A 19,883-nucleotide genomic window follows, 5' to 3' on the forward strand; every position below is an offset into this window, starting at 1 on the left:
ACCATGGTTAATTTGTGGTTACAAATCTTTAAAAAATAGCTATTTTATATGTTTATATATTTTTAAAACATGTTTTATGTAAGAAAATTGTGCCACATTCAGATTAAAGAAGATGTATTTAAATAGAAGCATAGATTGGAAGCACTCAAAAGACATCTGTTCGCTTTATCTGTACTAGGCATAATAAAACATCAAGAAAGCCGGTGTGTGTCTGCGCGTTCTCTTGCTCTCCTGTATCTCAAACCCCGGTAAGCTGCCTATCTAGACAGCTTTTCCGGTCGTAACGTGCGCTTTCTAAACGCTACAGTCAAGCAGTTCCGTAGGTATTGAAACGCAGCCTTTCTCTAGTGCAGCATCCGCCATATTGTCCATCAGGAGACGCCGAGAGGTAATGCAGTGTGCTCACACAACCAGTTCATACATATGGTGCTATTTGAAAGAATCGCTTGACGTATTTTGAGATGAGGAAAGGCACGTGCGACTTTATACTTCGAAAATCCAACCGTGTGTCTTTATATCGTCTTGTTCGTTGGTTACACAGGTATCGCGTGCCGTTGCTACACGCTAACCGCTAAAACCCGACGCCTTTCTTTGTAATTTGGCCGGACGCGCAATATTCGGTTTCTGGTCGGAATAACCCAAACATTAACTTCGATGAGGATCTATCATTTCTGTCAATTAAACCAGGTGATCCTTTTTACGCATTTATTCGTTTGAAACCCTTTGTGCGGCGTGAGCTTTGATGTGGCGTGTTGCGCCACGTTCGGCTAACGGGGTCTGCGCAATAAATCACTACGATATAAAACTTTATATTGAGGTATGTTGTCGTTTATGCTTCTTTGAATTGTTTCGTATTGGTGCGTACAATCTGGTTTGTTAATGTTGGCTGAACGCGCCGGTAAATGTGTTAGAATGCCTTAGGCGTGGCAAACGCTAAGCTAGTTAGCGGTTAGCATGCTAACGAACAGCTGTTTTGGAAGCATATAATTAGATAGGAATACGTGAATCGATTTGTTTATGTGACTTGTTTGTAACTTTAATTAACCATAAACGTGTATTACACGAATATTAATAGGGGAAGGTAGTAAAGCACTGGTTTGACTGCTTTCTTCGGCTGTGTCATCAGGCCTGTACTGTGTGAATCGGTCCCAATAACACTATATCGATTGAAACAAACGTCGATCCGTCATATGTTAGTTCTTCCAAACTAGCATTACTATTTAAAATGCAGTACTCCTTTGAGTATTTGTGTGTATATTTGGGCTCGTTTAACATGTCACAAACAGTAAATTGTTATTCTGGTGGCTGTATAATGTTAGCAGTGAAGTAAGCTGGTTGGTTATTAATGGACGTTGGTCAGTAAATCAGCACTTTGACACGCAAGCTGATTTTGCAGATTCATAATGATGTGTTTTAAAGTCATCTTTTTTTCCAGCATCTTGAAGGCCATGAGGAATGACTTTTAGGATTGCAGTGTCTCCTGAATGAACATCTGGATGTCCTCTTTGACTAGAATTACAACCAGGTAGGTTATTGAGTTGCAGATAGTTCACCCAGAAATGAAAATTCATGTAATTTCAAACCTTTATGACGTTCTTTCTTTGGCAGAACACGAAAGAAGATATTTTGAAAAGTTGGTCACTGAACAGTTCTGGCCCCCATTCACTTCTATTGTACGGACAGAAAACCAATGCAAGCGAATGGGGGCCAGTTAACAACATTCTCAAAATATCATCTTTTGTGGTCTGACAAAGAAAACCATTCAGGTTTAAAATGATGAAAGCGTGAGTAAATGATGACAGAATTTTCATTTTTGGGTGAATTATCACTTTAACGGAAGTAAATCTCAGATTCAAGAGCATACGTTTACTTAAGCTGACCATTTTACTTGTTTATTTTTTAGCCTATGCTCCTCCATAAAGTCATCACATCTGCCTTCATCAGCCCCACCTGTCATTTGCTGCTTGGAGAAAACCTCCAAGGTAATAACCAACCTTTATAAGTCATACATGTCTGGTTTCAGGCATTTTTTGTTTAAAGATTTGGTGTGCATGTGTTGCCTACTTATTTGCTAGAACTCTTAAAATATAAGACGAATAAAGGCTTTTTTACAGTTCAGAACTGTTGTATTTGTGTGGAGGACATTTCGCTGTGCTGTTGTAAGCTGTTTGCCTCTTTCTTCCTCAGGTGTTTCAGGGAATCCCGTGTGTAGAATATGTCAGTCCCTGTCCCAAGTCGCTCTCGAGTTTACCCTGATGTAAACACACAGCGACCCAGAGAGTACTGGGACTATGAATCCCATGTTGTTGACTGGGGGTGCGTTCTTTTTAATTTGTATGACGTAAATGCAATATCGTCCCTGTGATCACTTGTTTTTCCGGTCCATGAAGTTGTTTTTTTATGCTTTAATTTTTTCATGGATTGAGTTTTGGTGATTTGAGTGTGTTGATATACTGTAATGTTTATGTGTGCAGAAATCAAGATGACTACCAGTTGGTGCGAAAGCTCGGCCGGGGAAAATACAGCGAGGTGTTTGAAGCCATAAACATCACGAACAATGAGAAAGTTGTCGTCAAAATACTCAAGGTATCATCTTTGGTTTGAGAATAAACTGCTTTTCACTGTGTTAAGGTATAATTCAGCTAAAATTAGGGATGCTCATTTCGTTTTTCTTCTCTAACTGAGAACCTACGCTCTTTACCTATACATTTAACCGAAAACTGATTTTCGATAACTGACGTTTTTTCAATATTAAATTGGAATAAAAAATACATGGCGGCAGCACACGCCTTCACATGAATCCAAAACATGAAATAAACAGGCAAGAAAATAACTTAAATAATTAATAAATTTTCATGAAACGAAAACACAGAAGAACCGTCAAAGTTTTTTCATCAAATAAAAAAGCAGGTTTACATCAATCCAAAGCTTGGCTGGTTTTTATTCAATAAAGTAACATGTTTACATACAGTCTGGAGCCTGTTGACAGTTAGACCTGTGACAGAAAACACCCTTTCTGTTGGCACAAATGTCCCAGGAATGCAGAGATAACACCTCGGGAAGTGCGTTTCATTGCTTTCCACCAGGCAGGATTGATATCCATAGAGGGCTCTCGGCTACATAAATGTGTCTTAGCTAAATCAATATAAATCCGATCTGCTATAACCACGCAAAATAGTGTTGTCACGATACTGGAATTTCTAACTTCGATTCGATACCTTCAAAAAAATCGATATTCGAAACCATGTTCGATACCACAGGGAAAGAACTGCCGTTACAATATGTATAATATATTTTATTAAGTTACATCAAGACTAGACTATGAGGTATATTTTTACAATATTTATTCATTGTTAATAGTACGTTAATTTTATTAATACATGTACTTTTTAAAATCAAAGTTGTGGGCTATTTATCAATATTAATGGAACAGAGCTTACACAAATAGTTTTCTTTTTTAACCAACATTTAAAAGCGCTTAATATTTACTTTTAAATGTATTTTTCATTCATTCATTCATTAATGTTTGTTAATACATTCATATGATTAACAAATTTGAATTTGGTTTTATTTACATATAATTATTGATCAGCACACATAGAGACAGAAACGCAAACTTAACTGTGGCTTAGACTCTGTACTGACCATCTTTCTATTATTAACAACGTTTAACCTGAGCGAATGAGACGAGTGGATGAAATCATTAATGAGTGCACATAAAGACTGATAAGGGGGAGTTAAACATGAGAACTATTGCTGAGACCCTGCGGGCTACTGGCCATCTTTTTAACATAATGTTTAACAAGAGCGAATGAAACGAGTGGAGGAAATTACCTACATCAAAACAACAAACTTGAGCAAGGTAGCCAGTGATGCTATCCGTTTGGAGGAGTAAAGTTCTGACCAATGTGGCCACAAAACTTGTCCAGTTTCGTCAAGGGGTTTGCGTGATCGGATTTGAATCTGTCTGGAAAATGTTTCTGAGGGCATTTACACCTGATCGCATGCTCTGTGAGGTTACACATGTATAGCATATTTTTCTTTCGCCATACAGAAAACTAAAAAACATGCATGATTTAATAGCGATTTAAAAACATATTATTGAATTATTAATATTATTATTATTATTAAAAAATTATCAATATTATTTAACTTCAAAAATAAACATACCCTTTGAATTGTTTAACTGTTATCGGTTATAGGTCAAAACGAACACCCTTAGCTAAAATGCAAATCTTTCATCATTACTCGCCCTCATGTTTTTCCAAACCAGTATGATAGGTTTTTCTGTCGGACACAAAAGGTAGAAGGTTATGAATGATAGACAAATGTATTTTAAGGCACTTCTATACAATGAAAGTGAATGGTGGTTGAAGTTGGATGTTTTTATGTATAGCCAAAATCGCTTTAAAAAAAATCAGTGTTACAATTTTCTTTGTCTTGTTTGTTTAGCCAGTAAAAAAGAAGAAAATTAAACGAGAAATAAAGATTCTGGAGAACTTGAGAGGAGGCCCCAACATCATATCACTTTTAGACATTGTAAAGGATCCTGTGGTAAGTTCATTCACTTTTCTAAATGTGCCTTTTGTTGTTTTCTTGACCTTAGTTAAAGGAAGGTCTGTTTTTTTTACTTTGTTTCACTGAGGGCATGGAGGTTTCATCTATTTGTCCAAAGGCTGTGCTGGCTACAATAGCACAGGAATACGCGAGGGTTTGTTTGTGTGCACTCATGTTTAAAATCTGTTTCTCTGCCGCAGTCACGAACGCCAGCGCTGGTTTTTGAGCATGTTAACAACACAGACTTCAAGGCAAGAGATGTTTTTCCCTACTTGTAAGATTAGTTTGTGCCTGGTTCGATTGTGTAATGATTTTTTTTTTCTGTCTTTACAGCAACTGTATCAGACATTATCAGACTATGACATTCGCTTCTACATGTATGAAATTCTTAAGGTGAGATGATCACTCCTGTACTTCTTCACAAAGCGATTTGTTGACCACAATGATGTGCTTGATTTAATGTTTTGCTCTGATATTCTTACTAAAGGCTCTGGACTACTGCCACAGTATGGGGATAATGCACAGAGATGTAAAACCACACAACGTCATGATCGACCACGAGCACAGAAAGGTAATTAAATCTCGCCTATGTTAAGAAAACATCTAAATTTTGTTTTTGTGTATTCTTGATTGTTTAATATAATTTTCTCTTGAAGCTTCGGCTGATCGATTGGGGTTTGGCTGAGTTTTACCATCCAAACCAGGAGTACAATGTGCGCGTGGCATCCCGATACTTTAAAGGCCCTGAACTACTTGTGGACTATCAGGTGAGTTTGATTTTTGCATTAGTTGTACATAATAAACATTTCCACTGACGTTTTGAGCGAATGTCAAATATTTGTTTCTTGTGCTCATTAGATGTATGACTACAGTCTGGATATGTGGAGTCTTGGATGCATGCTGGCCAGTATGATCTTCAGGAAGGAACCGTTTTTCCATGGACATGACAACTATGATCAGGTCGTCCGACTTTCTTGTTTTGCATGTACTACCATGAGCTATTTATTACTAGTAGTTCCTTCCTAGTATAATTGTTTTCGATTGGTTTAAAGTGTTAACTGCTGAGTGATGTGTGTTGATGTGTTTTTTTCTCTTTAGCTTGTTCGGATCGCAAAGGTTCTGGGAACAGAGGACCTGTATGATTACATCGACAAATACAACATTGAACTGGACCCACGCTTTAATGACATTTTGGGCAGGTATGTTTTTATTTCCCCATATTGTTTCTCTTGAAACAGAGACCCAGTGTTTTTGTTAGTGAGTGCAGTGCAAGTCATATAATGTGTCATGGTTAAAGAATGTTTCAACAACTCCCATTTATTTGTTCAGACACTCCCGTAAGAGATGGGAGCGATTTGTGCACAGCGAGAATCAGCACCTGGTCAGTACCGAGGCTCTGGATTTCTTGGACAAGCTGCTACGTTACGACCACCAGGCTCGACTGACAGCTCGTGAGGCCATGGACCACCCTTACTTCTGTGAGTAACAATACACTCAAGTACTACAGAACAAATATCTGAGTTTTTTTATTCTCTAAGCAGTATGTGATTTTTAGTATTTAATCCACAGTGACACTTGCATTGCTTGTGATATAAATATAACACTTGTTCAAAGATATGAGATGGTAAAGAGCAAATATTGATTTCATGCCATTTGGCATGTGATGATGATTGAAATGTGTTGTAGCACTTAATTATGTAGTTTTAGTAATATTGTGAATATGATATAAGTTTAGTTTTTGTTTGTTTTCATCTTCGAAGACATTTTTTCGAAGACATATTGACAAGTTAACCATGTCAAGCATGAGAAACCAGCATGTTTAACATCAAGTGGGTTACCATAACTCAGGTTTTATTTGCATTTCGAAGTTTTGCATCAGAAATGAGTGATGGAAACACAACATTTCTTATTAAAAACCCTTCATTCAGAAAAAGTTTCCAAGCTCTCTTAATGTGGTATAATTTCTTCGAAAAAGGATTAATGCGAATAATGCCAGATGGAAACACATGCTGAATAAATTCCGCCAAAATGTCATGTAACTGCACTATGAGACGGCGTCACCTGACAAACCAGAGTACTGATCTGGTTACAGAGCATCAGAAATGTTGTTATGGTCATTCTTAAATGCCTGAGCAAAGTATTTCTGTAATTGTTTCTAGAACTGTCACGACTGTGTTTCCCAAACAGCAGCCATCCACAAAACCACCGCATTTATTGTTTCGTTATTGCCTGCTTGCGAAACTATTATTATATTTATTGGCTTCTCTTACTGATATTTAGTGGCAGTTTATTAGGAAGTGACAGTTGACTAGTTGGATGGAAACTGCTTATTGGCAAATGTTTTATGCGATATTCCAATTTTAAATGGAAACCCGACTACTGTAAAGAGGTCAGAATGCATGAAGCACTGTTGAATCGCCCCTTTAATATTTAAGTGCCTCAACAAAATTTACAGGAAACATTCCCATTTATTTTTACGTAATATGCTGGCCGATTTTTTTATTTAAATTTACAGAAATGTTTTACAGAAACGAATCATTTTGCTCAAAATTGTTCTGTTGTATTTCATTTGACCACATTGTACAACTACAATTAACTAATTAATAGTGGAGGAAGTTTATGGTACTCAAAGATTTCTGTGTATTCCTTTAATGCATTTTGATATGTACAGGTCCTTTTTGACAGGATTTTGATTTTTTGATGTGTTTGCCATTAAAAATGATATGCTCTTGTTTTGTGTTTGTGCGCGCAGACCCCATAGTTAAAGACCAGGGCAGAGGGGCACCAGCTACAGGAATGGTTGCCAGTTCCACACCAGTGAGCTCCTCTAGCATGATGGCAGGTAAACCTCCTCAGTCTCTGAGGTTCCTCTACCTCTGTGCATCTCTTCAATAATAAATTACCTGAATTCACCTCAGTCTACAAGCTCAACTGAACATGTATTGGTCACTGTCACACTACAGGCATCACCTCTATGACTCCGAGCACACAGCCCAACATGGCCAACATCAGCGCTGGTTCTCCCATCATCCCTGCCCCTAACACAATGGCCACACAAGTGCCCACTGCCGCAGGAGCCCAGCCCTGAACACCAACTGCCCCTGTCTCTCTCTCTCTGTCACATCTCTAGCTCTCTATCTTCAGTGGGCCTGCTTGGAATTGTGAATCGGGGGGCCATTGATTTTTGTTTCTTTTTATGTTGCAAGTAACAAAAAACTAAAATGTTAAGTTACTGTTTTATTTTTTCTCTTCAGTTGTGTTGTTTAGGGGTTTATGGACTCGAGGAAAAACCCGTCATGTTTTTGCACCTGTCTGTGTGAGTTAGAAAAGCATATGGGTGTAAGCGTTCTATCACAGTGACTGTTTAGAAACACACTTAAATGTCCACCTGAAGGATAATAAAAATTAATTTTATATGTCCCTCTAGCATTCTTGTGCTTGAAGACCATTTCACTCGGCTTAATTTTAATTGCGTGTGCTTTTTTTGGGAGGCAGGGATTTTAGGGAGTGTTTTAGGTATAGTTCCTGCGTTTGTGTTTTACGGTCCGAGTCTCGATCGCAACAGTTCACAAAACTTGGTGATGTGTATATAATGAACTTCTTGAGAGTAAAAATGCCGGGTTTAAGAGCCGGTTGTCCCTGAATTTTGAAGAATACGATGATGGGGACAAGAGAAAGTAGCTTTACTGGGAGGTTTGCTGGGTCAGAGCGCTTACCGGTGAAGCATTTGTGCTGGTGTCATGATTTAACCCGTTATTCTGTTTCAGCTCTGAAATGGACCGAAGACCAGAACAAATCGAAACTACTGTAACATTTCAGAAGATTTGTGTTGAATCATTGTGTAACAAAATCCCCTCACCAAAAATGAACATCTTATATTTCAGTTCAGCTGTGCTGGTTCTGTGTGTATAGCCGGTTGGTTTTGGGATAGATCTTGTTAAACTATCAATAGTAGCTGTTTGAGGTCTTGTACCATTGCTGAGTAACACAATCAATAAGATGCTAATTTTTGTGTTACTTTCAGTCGTTTGTGTGTGTGTATGCGAGTGTGTGAGTTTTTTTTAAACAGGTTTCAGACACATTGATTTGATACTACAGAGTTTTTGTAATTTTCTTTTGAGAGGGGACTGTTCAGTGAATACACATCTCTTTCTACCCCACGACTGAATCAATTAAACTGGAAAAATATCAATTTAGCTTTGCATGTTGTGTTTTACTGTGGTTTGTCTTGGTCGACTGGTTGAAGAACGAACAAGAATATTGTGGGCAGTTTCTGTCACCCCCCCAAAAAAAGTGTAGACCAACATTTAGTATATTATTGTTTAAATGTTTCTTAAACTGTTTATTTGGTCTTGTCTATTAGTGAAATAATCCGATGTTGAAGACTAGCTCTGTAGTGGAGGTCTCAATCATGTTTGCCCTCTGACGTTACATGTGTTTAAGTGTGAAGAGTTTAAATATGTTACTGTATTGTGAAGTCATTCATATCGAGTTTGCAATAGAGACTTTTTTCAGTCGAGATTTTTGTTTTTATAAATCATTTAAAAGAGAAAGTATATTGTTAAAGGAAATAGACCATGTCACTTGCTTTACTTCGCTGTACGTTTAATGCAGCCTCTATTAAAGTGAATGGTATGTAAGGAAGGTGGTGATAACAGAGGCTACCTCACTCACATTTATATGGAATTCAATAAAAAAACGAAAACAACTGTTGGCTCGTTGAAAAATAGGTGAATTTTGGACCAAAAACAACTGGAAATCACATAGTGACCATTTTGTAACAAAGTCCTCAGATCTTCACCTGACATCCGACGCACGTTCTATGTCCCAAAGCTGTTTCAAACGTAACGATTTTGTATCACCATATTAAAAGTAATTACGGTTTAATTAAACTGATGGCTTAATAAAAGACACCACAGTGAAACATTACGTATGCTGTTGTAACGTTACAATAAGGTATTGCTACCACTAATACACCGTCGTTAAAGCAATTGTCCCATCACAGTTATGCCTATTGGTTCACTCTGCATTAACTATTACACCTATTACTTATTAAAATGAATTCTTTAATGTCTAAATTAACACGAAGTATTTAGAAGTTGTTTATATTTAGATCATTGGTGACTGCATTAATCGATGTTAATAACGTTTAAGACTGAGTTTCATATATTTTGGCCTCGCGAGCTGAAATCATGGTTTTCTATTTATATTCTGTAACGCAGATTTTATTCCTCCAAATTGAACCCTTTCATATTTAACCTTTTCTGCCATCTAGTGGTCCGATGGGACACTAGATGGCAGAACACTTTAAGAGAATGTTCCCTTCCTATATTTCGTTTTACCGAATGTGACCCTGGGCTAAAAACCCGAGCTAAAGTCTCAAAACTTTCCTGTAGCTCAGTGGTAAGAGCAAGGTTGTGGGTTCGATCCCAGGGGATTGCAAATACCTATATAAAATGTATAGGATAAAGCAATGGTCACCTAAATGTAAATGTAAAACCTAATTTTGAGATAAGCATCAACGTTTGATTTCAACTATTAATTTCACAATCATCTCAGTCTATGACGTGACCTTACTCAGTCAATATTAAATATATTAAGGTTATATTGTATCACATTTTCTTTACATGATCTTATGTGGAAAACAGTATCGCAGACTGTCGCACATCTGAATTTTGTGCCTTATAAAGCCGTTTTGTGAAGGTTTCCTTGTTAAAAACTAACCTATGATTGTCTGATGTTCAGTATGTAACTAGTCTGTTTTGTGTTTCTTCACAATGGCACAAACAAGATCCTTCACTGGATCTCTTTGAAGGAAAGGAAATGCCACGGGGTAAATGCAACCGTGCGTCCCGTCATTATTTTGTAACACACCTGCCATTCAGAACACAACAGGTCAGTGTTGGTTTCTCAGGCTGTCCCCTCTGCAATATCATCTGTGACTCTATTGTCCAGTTCACCTCTTCTACCCAGTTGAGTGGTCATCACCGCTATAAAACCTCAAAAGCACATCAATGCCTCAAAAGGACATCACCATTCAATATGAAGCTGTAAGTACCTGTCTCTTGCTTGTTGTTTGCTCAAGATTTGTTTGCGTTTTCCACTTTAAAATAAAAATCTGTTGACTGTATGAAATTGTTTAAATGATGTTAAATGTGTGTAGTTTCATTTACATTGATATTTGGAAAAGGTGTCATTTTCTCTCTCTTTTCATCTTCTGGCTCAGATTTACCAGCATCGTGACCGTTCTAGTCTTTGTGGATGCTATATATTCAGCAGCAATGAGAGGTGATCATTTTTATTTCTAATTATAAACGTTTTGAAAGAGTTTTATGACATTGTTCAATTGCCTAAAGTAATAAAAACGTTAGTAAATCATCTTAAAATTGTTTAGCAAAATATTATTCTTTTCTATATACAGTTGCTTTGACGAAATAATAAGTCTGTCTTCCATATGTTTTCATGTTAAAAACGGATTTCTTCAGAAGGGAGTGAAGATTTGTTGCATTTCCTCGACGGTGAGCATTTTCCCTGCTGCTTTATATCAGTTACATCCGTCGTTTTAAATTCATGCTAAATTTATTCTGTATTTTTCGTGTTCTTTCCTAAGATGCTTTTCAAATGAATCTGCCTGCTGACCACCTCGAACCAACTCCGATCACAGGTCTGTAAACAGTTGCTCTTAACTTAATGTGATATTCTACAAGTAGTTGGCTGCGCAGTTGGTAATGATCTCCGAACCCAATTTGTGAATCTGAAAGAGATCTTTTCTTTCATATGACCAGCTCTGCAGACAGAAAAGATCCTGTATTCTACAGATCCAACAGCAGGTGAGTAACAAGTCAATGAAGTCATCTCACACATTTTAGTAATGCATAAACGAAAGGAAAATGTTTTCTTTATAGAAACGTCTCGTGTCTGATTTTCTTTTTTCAGAATGTAAAGCCCCAGAAATAGTAACTGTTACTGGTATGTTAATATGAGTTATTAAGACTTGATATTGCTTGGACATAAAAAAGTTATAATGTGTCTAAATAAAATCATTTTGGCATTGCTGATGTGTTTGGTAATTGTCTTTAATGTAGAGTTTTCCAACACAACTCCCAAACCAAACTCGGCTGAAAATACAGGTACACATTAACAATAAGAGTTGTGTAATTTATCAACACAACATTTTTTCCTTTTATTTATTTATTCTCTTAATATTCTCTTAAATGCATTTAGTTCATGATGCAAGAACTTATGTTACAACTGTCCGTAGGCATTGCTGAAGAGAGCTCCATTGAGAGCAGCAACTCAGGTTATCCATCAAATAAAGTTCAAGTTACAAGTAATATCAGATATAACAATATGTGAAAAATATATATACACTTTTACAGACAGTGGATTGACTGAAAGAACATCAACAGAGGACAGCAGAGGTACAGGTTTATTTTATATTTATTATTGTTGTGTTATCATAATTTAGTAGTTAAACACTCATACTTGCTATTTAAAATTTATTTGGAGATAAAGTTAGAATTACAGTTCTTATAACATCCGGTGTTATTTCTGTTGTAGATGTTGAAAGCTTCAAGAGGTCACACCAAAAATCCAAATTGACAGGTATTTTGCTGGATTTATTGTGAGTTGTCTCAGATTAAAAACTAATTTTACCTAAACATACTGTATTTTTTCTGCTGCGCTCCTTCAGAGGCCCAAAAAACATTACAGGAACAGTATACAAACTCAGAAGGTGAGCAATAGTGCCTTGTGTTTCCTTATATTTACACTGTATGTAAACAGGCTGATAATCTTTCATTTCTCTGAATATAGAGAGTGTCAGTATAGACACAACTGACTTGGACACTGAAGTGATGAAGGACACAAACAAGCATCCCAGTAAAGTAACAGGTATGACTCAGTTTAATAACCATCTGGTTAAATCCTCACATGTTCAAAGGTCACAGTAATTTGAAAACAATTTAATGATAACATGAAATGTGTTCTAAAAATTCTGACTGAAAATACAAAAAAGTTGGGTTTTACAGAATATGGCAGATATACTTCAACGTTATAAAACAACAAATATAAGCATAGTGTTATAAAGCCAACAAATATATTGTTTAATGACACTTTTTTTGTATCTTAGATGCTTAGATATATCTTAAGCAATAGTCATACAGATGCGTCAAATGTGACTTAAATGTCCATGAAATTTAGCATCATCTAGAGGCGAGGTTGCGAACTACAACCAACGGCCCACTCCACCCCTCCCTTTCAAAACTCTATGGGAGCTGACACAGAACTAAGATGTCGACACGTTTTTCTTCTTTGCAGAAGGAGATAACGTATTTATTACTAAATTATAAAAGTCTGTTTAGGGCTAGTGCAGAAACAACATGACCAATTCCATGCAAGGGTTTATGTAAATAGAAAAAGCTCATTCTAAGGTGATAAAGCATAATGCTTTATTATGCAATGTCTTTATACACCTCTGAAGACATAATACATATAATTAAAAACATATACATACATGTATATTACATTGCATTTCTGTCTGTAGATCGAACAAAAAAAATACACATTGCACTTTTAAATGTCCAGAAGTGTCCAAATATTTTACGCCCCTGTATCTATAACTTGTCTCTAAATATCATATTTAATAACTAATATGTATTAATAATAAATATGTATTTTTTAAACTTGATTAAGGTTATCTGTTCATTTTCTTAATCTCTTGTCCTCGTTATCTTATGTCTTAAGTAATTGTTTATATTTGACTTTTAAAATAAGTCATTTTGTCTTGTTATGAATGTGAGCCTTTATTCTCTGTAAGAGCAACATAAATTAAAGGAGTATATCATCTTATTATTTTCACCTGTGCAGTGATGACAGACATCAGTAGTGAGGAAGTGAACAAACCTGAGGAGAATGTGAGATACCGAAGCCTTAAAACGATAGAAAACTACAGTGCTGAGGTGATCGGTACTACTGAGAGACAAAAATTGGACTTGATGAAAGAAACCCATCCCATAATTCAGAGCTTGGCTGGTCAAACAAACCTCAAAGACAAGTCTGGCCAACTACATGAAACTGACAAAAAGCAGCTGAAGACTTACAGTAGGGAAGTAGATTTTGACAGTCCAGAGATTGTGTACACCCCTGACAGACAGATCAATGATGCTGTTAGTGAAGAACAACTTGGTGGAAGAGTGGCTAGACGAACAGTCAGAATCATCTCAGATCGATCCAACATTAAAACCACTCTGTTGAGCAATAACCAGACAAACAGACCTGCCGAAAAAGAGGAATTGAATCCCAGTTTGACCAAAGCTAATTTAACCTCAGTGGACAACAGCACAGTGGACAACAGTACAGAAATCTCAGGTCTGAATCCATGTCCTGAAATATCTGTTGGAAGTCCCACAGAGGAGGAGAACAAAAGTTTGGATCCCTCTAAGGAGGAACACAAGATCCAAAAGGACACAATGAGCTATCAAATCCAGCTGAGGAAAATGTGTCCTGGTAAAAAGAGTAAGAACATTGAAAAACCAAAGGAACAGCTGGATTTTGAGGGTCCAGAGAGAGTGAGCCATGCATGAGCTTCTGGACAACAGAAGTAGTGAGAGACTGAAGGATCATGTGCCCGTTATTGTGTAGAGAATAAATTTGCAGACTAGTTACTTGCTTTTAGATTGTGTCAGTGTGTAATTTTAATTTTAGCTTGTCTTTTTGTTTGTTTGACATTTGATTTAAATAAATAATCAAGTAATCTCAGTGTTTTGATTCTTTTCAAATATGAGCTTGTGTGCATTGCAAAAAAAAGAAATTCTTTATTAGTATTTCTGTCTTGTAATACACAACAAGACTGTAACTCAGATTTTGCCTAGATTTTCAGTCTGGACTGTGCCAGTCCGCAGATTTGATAAGTTAGTTTGTTTCTATCTTAAACTTTTCAAGTCTGCAAGTTTATGATGTCTAGTTAAAAGAAAATCTGTTCAGATTTTTTAAGTCGTGTATTGTTTCCAGCCATAAGTGTATGAAATGTAGCGGCATCTAGTGGTGAGGTTGTGAATTTCAACCAATGGCTCCCCCATGCCTTTCGAAGCACTGCTATTACTGACACAGGAGATGAAAGGTGTCCTCAATGTTTCAAAATATCAGCCAATGTAAGAAATATAAACTTATATGAAGTTTCAGGCTACTTAAAAGTAAATTTTTCTTACATTGGGTGATATTTTAAGTCATTTTTAAAGTCTAGGTAGGCAATCCTGTCCAGAAACGTTTTTGTCATGCTGTTTGGAAGTCTCATAACATCCTGATAGCCATCAATAAGTAAAGTGAAACATTGGTATTTTTATAATTATATTAACCATCTTTAAGAATCGTATGAAACGCATCTCTTCCGTCAACTCCTGACCGATCAGTCTTGACTTCTATTTCTTTTCTTCTGAAGTAAAATACTTTCGAACTTTGCTCTGTATATTGTGGTAGGCTTTACGAGACCAGTTCTTTTCATTGCACTTATGCTTTTTGTTTTCCTTATACTGTACCAATTGCTTCCATTGTTTACCCCATCTGTAACTCGCTTTGGATAAAAGTGTCTGCATAATTACCAAATGTAATATATCTTATGTGAAAGGCATAGGGACAAAAAACTTTGGACCAATTACTGCACTCGGTCTAAGGGCAACGACACGTCATGTGTACATTTTCTGTCAGCGTATTTTGCATCCCATTGTTAAAAAAAAATCTCATGTCCGATGTGCAGGCAGTGGGACAATGGCGGACAAAGAGCAGGTACCTGGAGATGTTCGTTATTGTAGTAATGTAATTCACTTTGTACTGTAATGTTTTCTCGACAGTGAATGTGACATTGGATGGGTGATTCGCTCATGTGTTTTGGAGGAGGCGTGGCTTTGGATGGTGATTCTCGAGAGGGAGGGAACGTATGATTGCACTGCTAGCAGGCAAACGTTAGCATTTTCCAAATGATCCACTCTACCTCTAAGCTAACGGTATTTTTAAATTTTCTTTCAGAAAATATGTGAGAGGTCACTTTCCTTGTCAAATAAATGTTTATTGATTTAAGAATATTTTTTTACATATTTGTGCTGGAAAATCAAACAAAATATGGAAATTCAAAAATAAGTAGAAAGGCATTTTTTTACCATGAATTGTTTATAGTGTAAATTAACTTTCTATATTTGGAACAAAGATTGGTAGAATTAATGTTTATGATCTCTTAATAAGTTCTGTATATTCGTAATCGCATCCACAAGCATTTTACAGCCACAATGCTCCATTCTTTTCATTGAACGGTGTTTTGCTTGTCAGTATTTTAAAAGATGTGTATCCTTTTTGGAGTCATGGGTTAGGGGTGATGCTTTTTCAGCTAGATGTAGTCCCAAGCTCCGGTGTGAGCTTATCAATGATTTAGCACAGCTCAATTATTTAAACTCTCAGCATGTGGCTTTAGACAGACAAATAGACTGTATTTATCATCCATGACAAGACAGCTTGCGGCTCTACTGACACAATGGTGATGAGTGTGTCTAACATGTTGTCCAGATCCACCTTTCCTATCCATTGATCAGACAAATCGTGCACATTTCTCCATTTATCATATACATCGCACACCCACGGGGGCTTATTTGTTCTATAGTGTTGATTTTGGTAAGTTTTCACGATCGGTGTCCAATCGACTGTACGTAAGAGGCTGGAGGTGCCGTTGGCTCAATGATGTCCTATCGGTGTTATAAATCATGCAGTCTCTTGACTATGGCGGGTTCCATCAACTCTACCAGGCCTTGGAGAGCCCTTTTCATTGCTGTTATAAGGACAGAGATGTCAACATATGTTCAGAGATTTACAGGGATTCTCAGTCAAAGTGATTGTGAAATAACAGCTGCGCCGCTCGTCCATTAGGTCTATCGATCTCCTCACAAAGCAATATTGGGGTTCTTGAAGACGTATTAATATAGAAAAGGACCACCAAACCTCAAAAAATCTCCTTGAATGAGAGAAATACTTCATGTGAAACAAAACTTTCAATCAAGCTGTTATAAAAAGTGTTAAATTGTTTTGTTAAATGGGCCTTTCTTTAAAATTATTGCAGACTTTCTAAGAATGTTGAACAGATCTTATGGCTATTAGCTGGTTTGTGGTTTCCTTAAGCAAATAGCTTTGTAAAATGTGATGAACATTTGATCAAATTTGCTGTGTAAAATGTGTGTTAGATTCTTTTAACACATCAAATCCTGTCAGTTCAACATAAACCAAAAGCAATGAATATCAGTGCAGTGTACAATGATGTAAATCTGCCACTGTCTTATCTAAACGTTCCTCGTGTTTTTTTACAATTTATACAAAGATAATTATTCCAACTCACAGACTTTATTTTGTGCTGAGCTTCACCGATTAATATCACTGCTCAGGAAAATGATGTTGAACCGTTACGCATCTTGTGCGCATTAAATCTGGAGATGTTAAATATTTCCAGAAAGATCTATCACTTAGATGAAGCCTCAGGGAAGGCCCGGCACAGCTCTAATGTCATGTGTCTGTCTATATAGGTCTGTGCAGGGGTATTTTTATATTTAAAGCGTAACCCGGAATAGCATCACTTTATAAACCAAAATCATAAAAAAAAGGATGTGAATAATTTTTTAGGGGACTAGGTTGTTTACACTGAACAACACCAACTACTAAATTCTTTAGATTCCTCATTTATGGAGGTTCTGTCCTGGAACTTGAGACCAATAAAAGTTCAACCCTGAACACCAACGCCAAATGTCTTAGCACCCAAATGGTCAAAATACAGCATACACTCTAAACGCAGGGTTTTTGCAAGCTAGAGTTGGGTCAAAAATGGACAAACGCAACTGTTGGGTTAAATGAACCTATATGTGACGCTGGACAGCAAAACCAGTCTTATGGGTAAATTTTTCGAATTTGAGATTTTTACATAATCGGAAAGCTGAATAAATAAGATTTCTATTGATGAATGAGTTGTTATAACAGGACAATATCTGACTGTGATACAACAGTTTAAAACTCAGGAATCTGAGAGTGCAAAAAAATCTACATATTGAGAAAATTGCCTTTGAAGTTGTTAACCAGGTGCACTGTATCAGGCCATCCGCTCACAAAAATAAAGTTTTTATATATTCAAGGTAGGAAATTTACTAAATATCTTCATGGAACATGATCTTTATTTAAAATCCTAATGATTTTTGACATGTTGATGATTTTGACCCATACAATGTATTTTTGTCTTTTACTAAAAATGTTCCCCTGCTACAACTCACAAAGTTTTTCATACCAAGTCAGTCAAATCAAATGGGTTTTTTTCAGGTTTTGGTTGTCTGCTCTATTTTATTTATTCTCTATATATATATATTATATATTTTCTCTAACAGAAAACAAAAATGTGGCTTTTTGGCAATTTGTATTGTTTACAGCACGTATTACATAGAACTTTGTATATGGACTACAAGTTATAGAAATAAAATAAAACTGCGAAAAAGATACGAATAAAAGTTAAAGTTGGAGAGATATTTACATTTTTGGTCAAAATTAAGACATTCTGGACATTCTGGTTGTCAAAGTATTAGTGTAACATCTCTATAGATAATGCAATGAACTGGTATACTTGCGGTAATTTAAAAAAGCCACATGGAACCCTCTGTAAACTCTCAAAAAAATTCTTCAATACATTTTTTTTCAAACAAAATGGTCAAAGTATGTACCCTTTTGTCACTTTCAAAAAGAACACATTGGCACCTTAAAAGGCATCAGGTCGAAAGGCCAGTTATCATATATTTTCGAAAGAAGAGAGAAGGAGCTAAACCTAAGGGGGCCTAACTAATAAATTCTGAGTGGGACTTTTTGTCATATCTTTATAAAGTATCAAAAACGTTTAAGGTTAAGCTCCAATCATATGTTAAGAATTATATTTGGAAATATGTGTGCACGTTCTCTCGGGTTCTGTTCGATGACTTTAGCTCTGCTTGGGACTTTACAAAACTGCACATGAGGAAACAACCATGTTTTAAATTTATACAGAAAGATCATCCAGTTGGCTCTGCTTACAAGACCACTGAGTGACCACGTTGGACGGGTTTATGCACTACAACTATAGATGCTACATCAAAAAGATTTTTTCTCAGAATAAAACAGAATAATGAGACTCGGATGAAACATGAAACACTATAAGTTGGACTTTATGGTGACAGAACTGATGGTTTTATTGGTAATCTGATATAGCCTCTATTACATCTTTGCTTTGTTAAAGACATGGGCTCTTAAACCAAAACCTGACTTTGTATGAATTACTGAAGCCTAATTTGAGGTCCTGTCTCATGCATGACTGCTGGATAGCTGACAATCCGCCAACGAGTCTGGTTCTTTTCAAACTCCTGAAATCTTCCGGTTCTGTGTCCAGAACCCCCTGCGGCCCCTATGCAATTTGTCCATAGACGCTGAACCACATACAACTGATCAGCCGTATGTGTATGTCTGCCATGGAGAACCGTTTCCGTCTATGTGTAGTGAGACGGAACATGTGGGACCGCTGCACGTCTGGCCGCAGCCTCTGCGGGAGGAAGTGGGGTTTTATCCTGCGATGGCTTTTCCAGGCGGAACATTGAATGGGAAGGAGGTTTAGAGGGAGTGAGGAAGGAGAGAGAGAGAGGAGGAAAGAGGAAAACGATGATGAGAAGAGAGAGAGAGGAACAGGTCTGGATTTTGTTGGAGGCTAAATTTCATCTCCATTCACAAAGCCTCCACACACAAGAACTTTATTCAAGACCTGTCAGAGTTAAAACAACAACTCTTAGAATATAAATGATGGGTGTAATGTGTGTATGTGGGTTGTAGGGGTGGGGGCAATACGTAACTGTATGTTAAGAAATAACTCTCCTTCTTCAAGTATTATGAAGTTACTCATTATAGAGTTTGATCTGTGTTTTTTATATAGGTCATTTCATTTCTGGAATCTTTATGCACTACTAAAAAGAATTTGCTCTTACGGCACAATTTAAAGAATAAGAACTTTTTTATTTTATTAAAGCATAATGTTTTGTCTCATTGTGTTAAATGAAAGTTTTAAGGTCTAAAACAATGTTCTCGAATAGGCTATTTACTGGGCAAATGAAATAAATGTTTAGAGTCAAACTGGTAAAATATGTTTTAAGGCAGTTTATATTATATTTTTCCAGTCATGATCCCAATTAGAGTGCCTCAGAGATGACTTTTTTTGTATGCAAACCCCAGAAGCAAGTTAGCATTTTAGCACTTCCGTTTCCACCGTCCCAAAGTCTTTTTTTTAATTGTTTTTTGGT

At 36.6% G+C, this 19,883-nt stretch overlaps 2 protein-coding genes across 5 annotated transcripts; both read left to right on the forward strand.

The window, feature by feature from the left end:
* Nucleotides 1-238: 238 nt before the first annotated feature.
* csnk2a1 (casein kinase 2, alpha 1 polypeptide) lies at nt 239-7,983 on the forward strand. Of its 3 annotated transcripts, none has more exons than XM_056762366.1 (15): nt 239-388; nt 1,436-1,525; nt 1,904-1,982; nt 2,188-2,316; nt 2,475-2,586; nt 4,453-4,554; nt 4,758-4,808; nt 4,891-4,950; nt 5,045-5,128; nt 5,214-5,324; nt 5,416-5,517; nt 5,656-5,756; nt 5,887-6,035; nt 7,310-7,399; nt 7,521-7,983. In XM_056762366.1, the coding sequence occupies exons 4-15, from the start codon at nt 2,216-2,218 to the stop codon at nt 7,643-7,645; spliced, it is 1,188 nt and encodes a 395-aa protein (XP_056618344.1). In that variant the 5' UTR covers nt 239-388; nt 1,436-1,525; nt 1,904-1,982; nt 2,188-2,215; the 3' UTR covers nt 7,646-7,983. The 3 variants fall into 3 exon arrangements, with proteins under 3 accessions (XP_056618344.1, XP_056618345.1, XP_056618346.1); XM_056762367.1 differs by lacking the exon at nt 239-388 and adding an exon at nt 512-687; XM_056762368.1 differs by lacking the exon at nt 239-388 and adding an exon at nt 753-817.
* Nucleotides 7,984-8,901: 918 nt separating this feature from the next.
* On the forward strand, nt 8,902-14,316 carry zgc:194210 (uncharacterized protein LOC794982 homolog). Of its 2 annotated transcripts, XM_056762364.1 has the most exons (13): nt 8,902-10,607; nt 10,784-10,845; nt 11,043-11,075; nt 11,168-11,221; nt 11,343-11,387; nt 11,494-11,526; nt 11,643-11,687; nt 11,819-11,857; nt 11,937-11,978; nt 12,118-12,162; nt 12,251-12,292; nt 12,373-12,450; nt 13,426-14,316. In XM_056762364.1, the coding sequence occupies exons 1-13, from the start codon at nt 10,381-10,383 to the stop codon at nt 14,139-14,141; spliced, it is 1,461 nt and encodes a 486-aa protein (XP_056618342.1). In that variant the 5' UTR covers nt 8,902-10,380; the 3' UTR covers nt 14,142-14,316. The 2 variants fall into 2 exon arrangements, with proteins under 2 accessions (XP_056618342.1, XP_056618343.1); XM_056762365.1 differs by lacking the exon at nt 11,819-11,857.
* The last annotated feature ends 5,567 nt before the right edge of the window (nt 14,317-19,883 follow it).

Source organism: Triplophysa dalaica, chromosome 12 (assembly GCF_015846415.1).
Source record: "Triplophysa dalaica isolate WHDGS20190420 chromosome 12, ASM1584641v1, whole genome shotgun sequence".
NCBI classification, from domain to species: Eukaryota; Metazoa; Chordata; class Actinopteri; order Cypriniformes; family Nemacheilidae; genus Triplophysa; species Triplophysa dalaica.

What these genes read in the sequence shown, in the direction of transcription:
- csnk2a1 (XM_056762366.1), top strand. Translation starts at nt 2,216, where the DNA reads ATGTCAGTCCCTGTCCCAAGTCGCTCTCGAGTTTACCCTGATGTAAAC. An exon ending in TTTAATGACATTTTGGGCAG is followed by an intron (nt 5,757 to 5,886) that starts GTATGTTTTTAT and finishes TTATTTGTTCAG; the next exon opens with ACACTCCCGTAAGAGATGGG. An exon ending in CTCCTCTAGCATGATGGCAG is followed by an intron (nt 7,400 to 7,520) that starts GTAAACCTCCTC and finishes GTCACACTACAG; the next exon opens with GCATCACCTCTATGACTCCG.
- zgc:194210 (XM_056762364.1), top strand. Translation starts at nt 10,381, where the DNA reads ATGCCACGGGGTAAATGCAACCGTGCGTCCCGTCATTATTTTGTAACA. An exon ending in AGAAATAGTAACTGTTACTG is followed by an intron (nt 11,527 to 11,642) that starts GTATGTTAATAT and finishes TCTTTAATGTAG; the next exon opens with AGTTTTCCAACACAACTCCC. An exon ending in AAACTCGGCTGAAAATACAG is followed by an intron (nt 11,688 to 11,818) that starts GTACACATTAAC and finishes AACTGTCCGTAG; the next exon opens with GCATTGCTGAAGAGAGCTCC.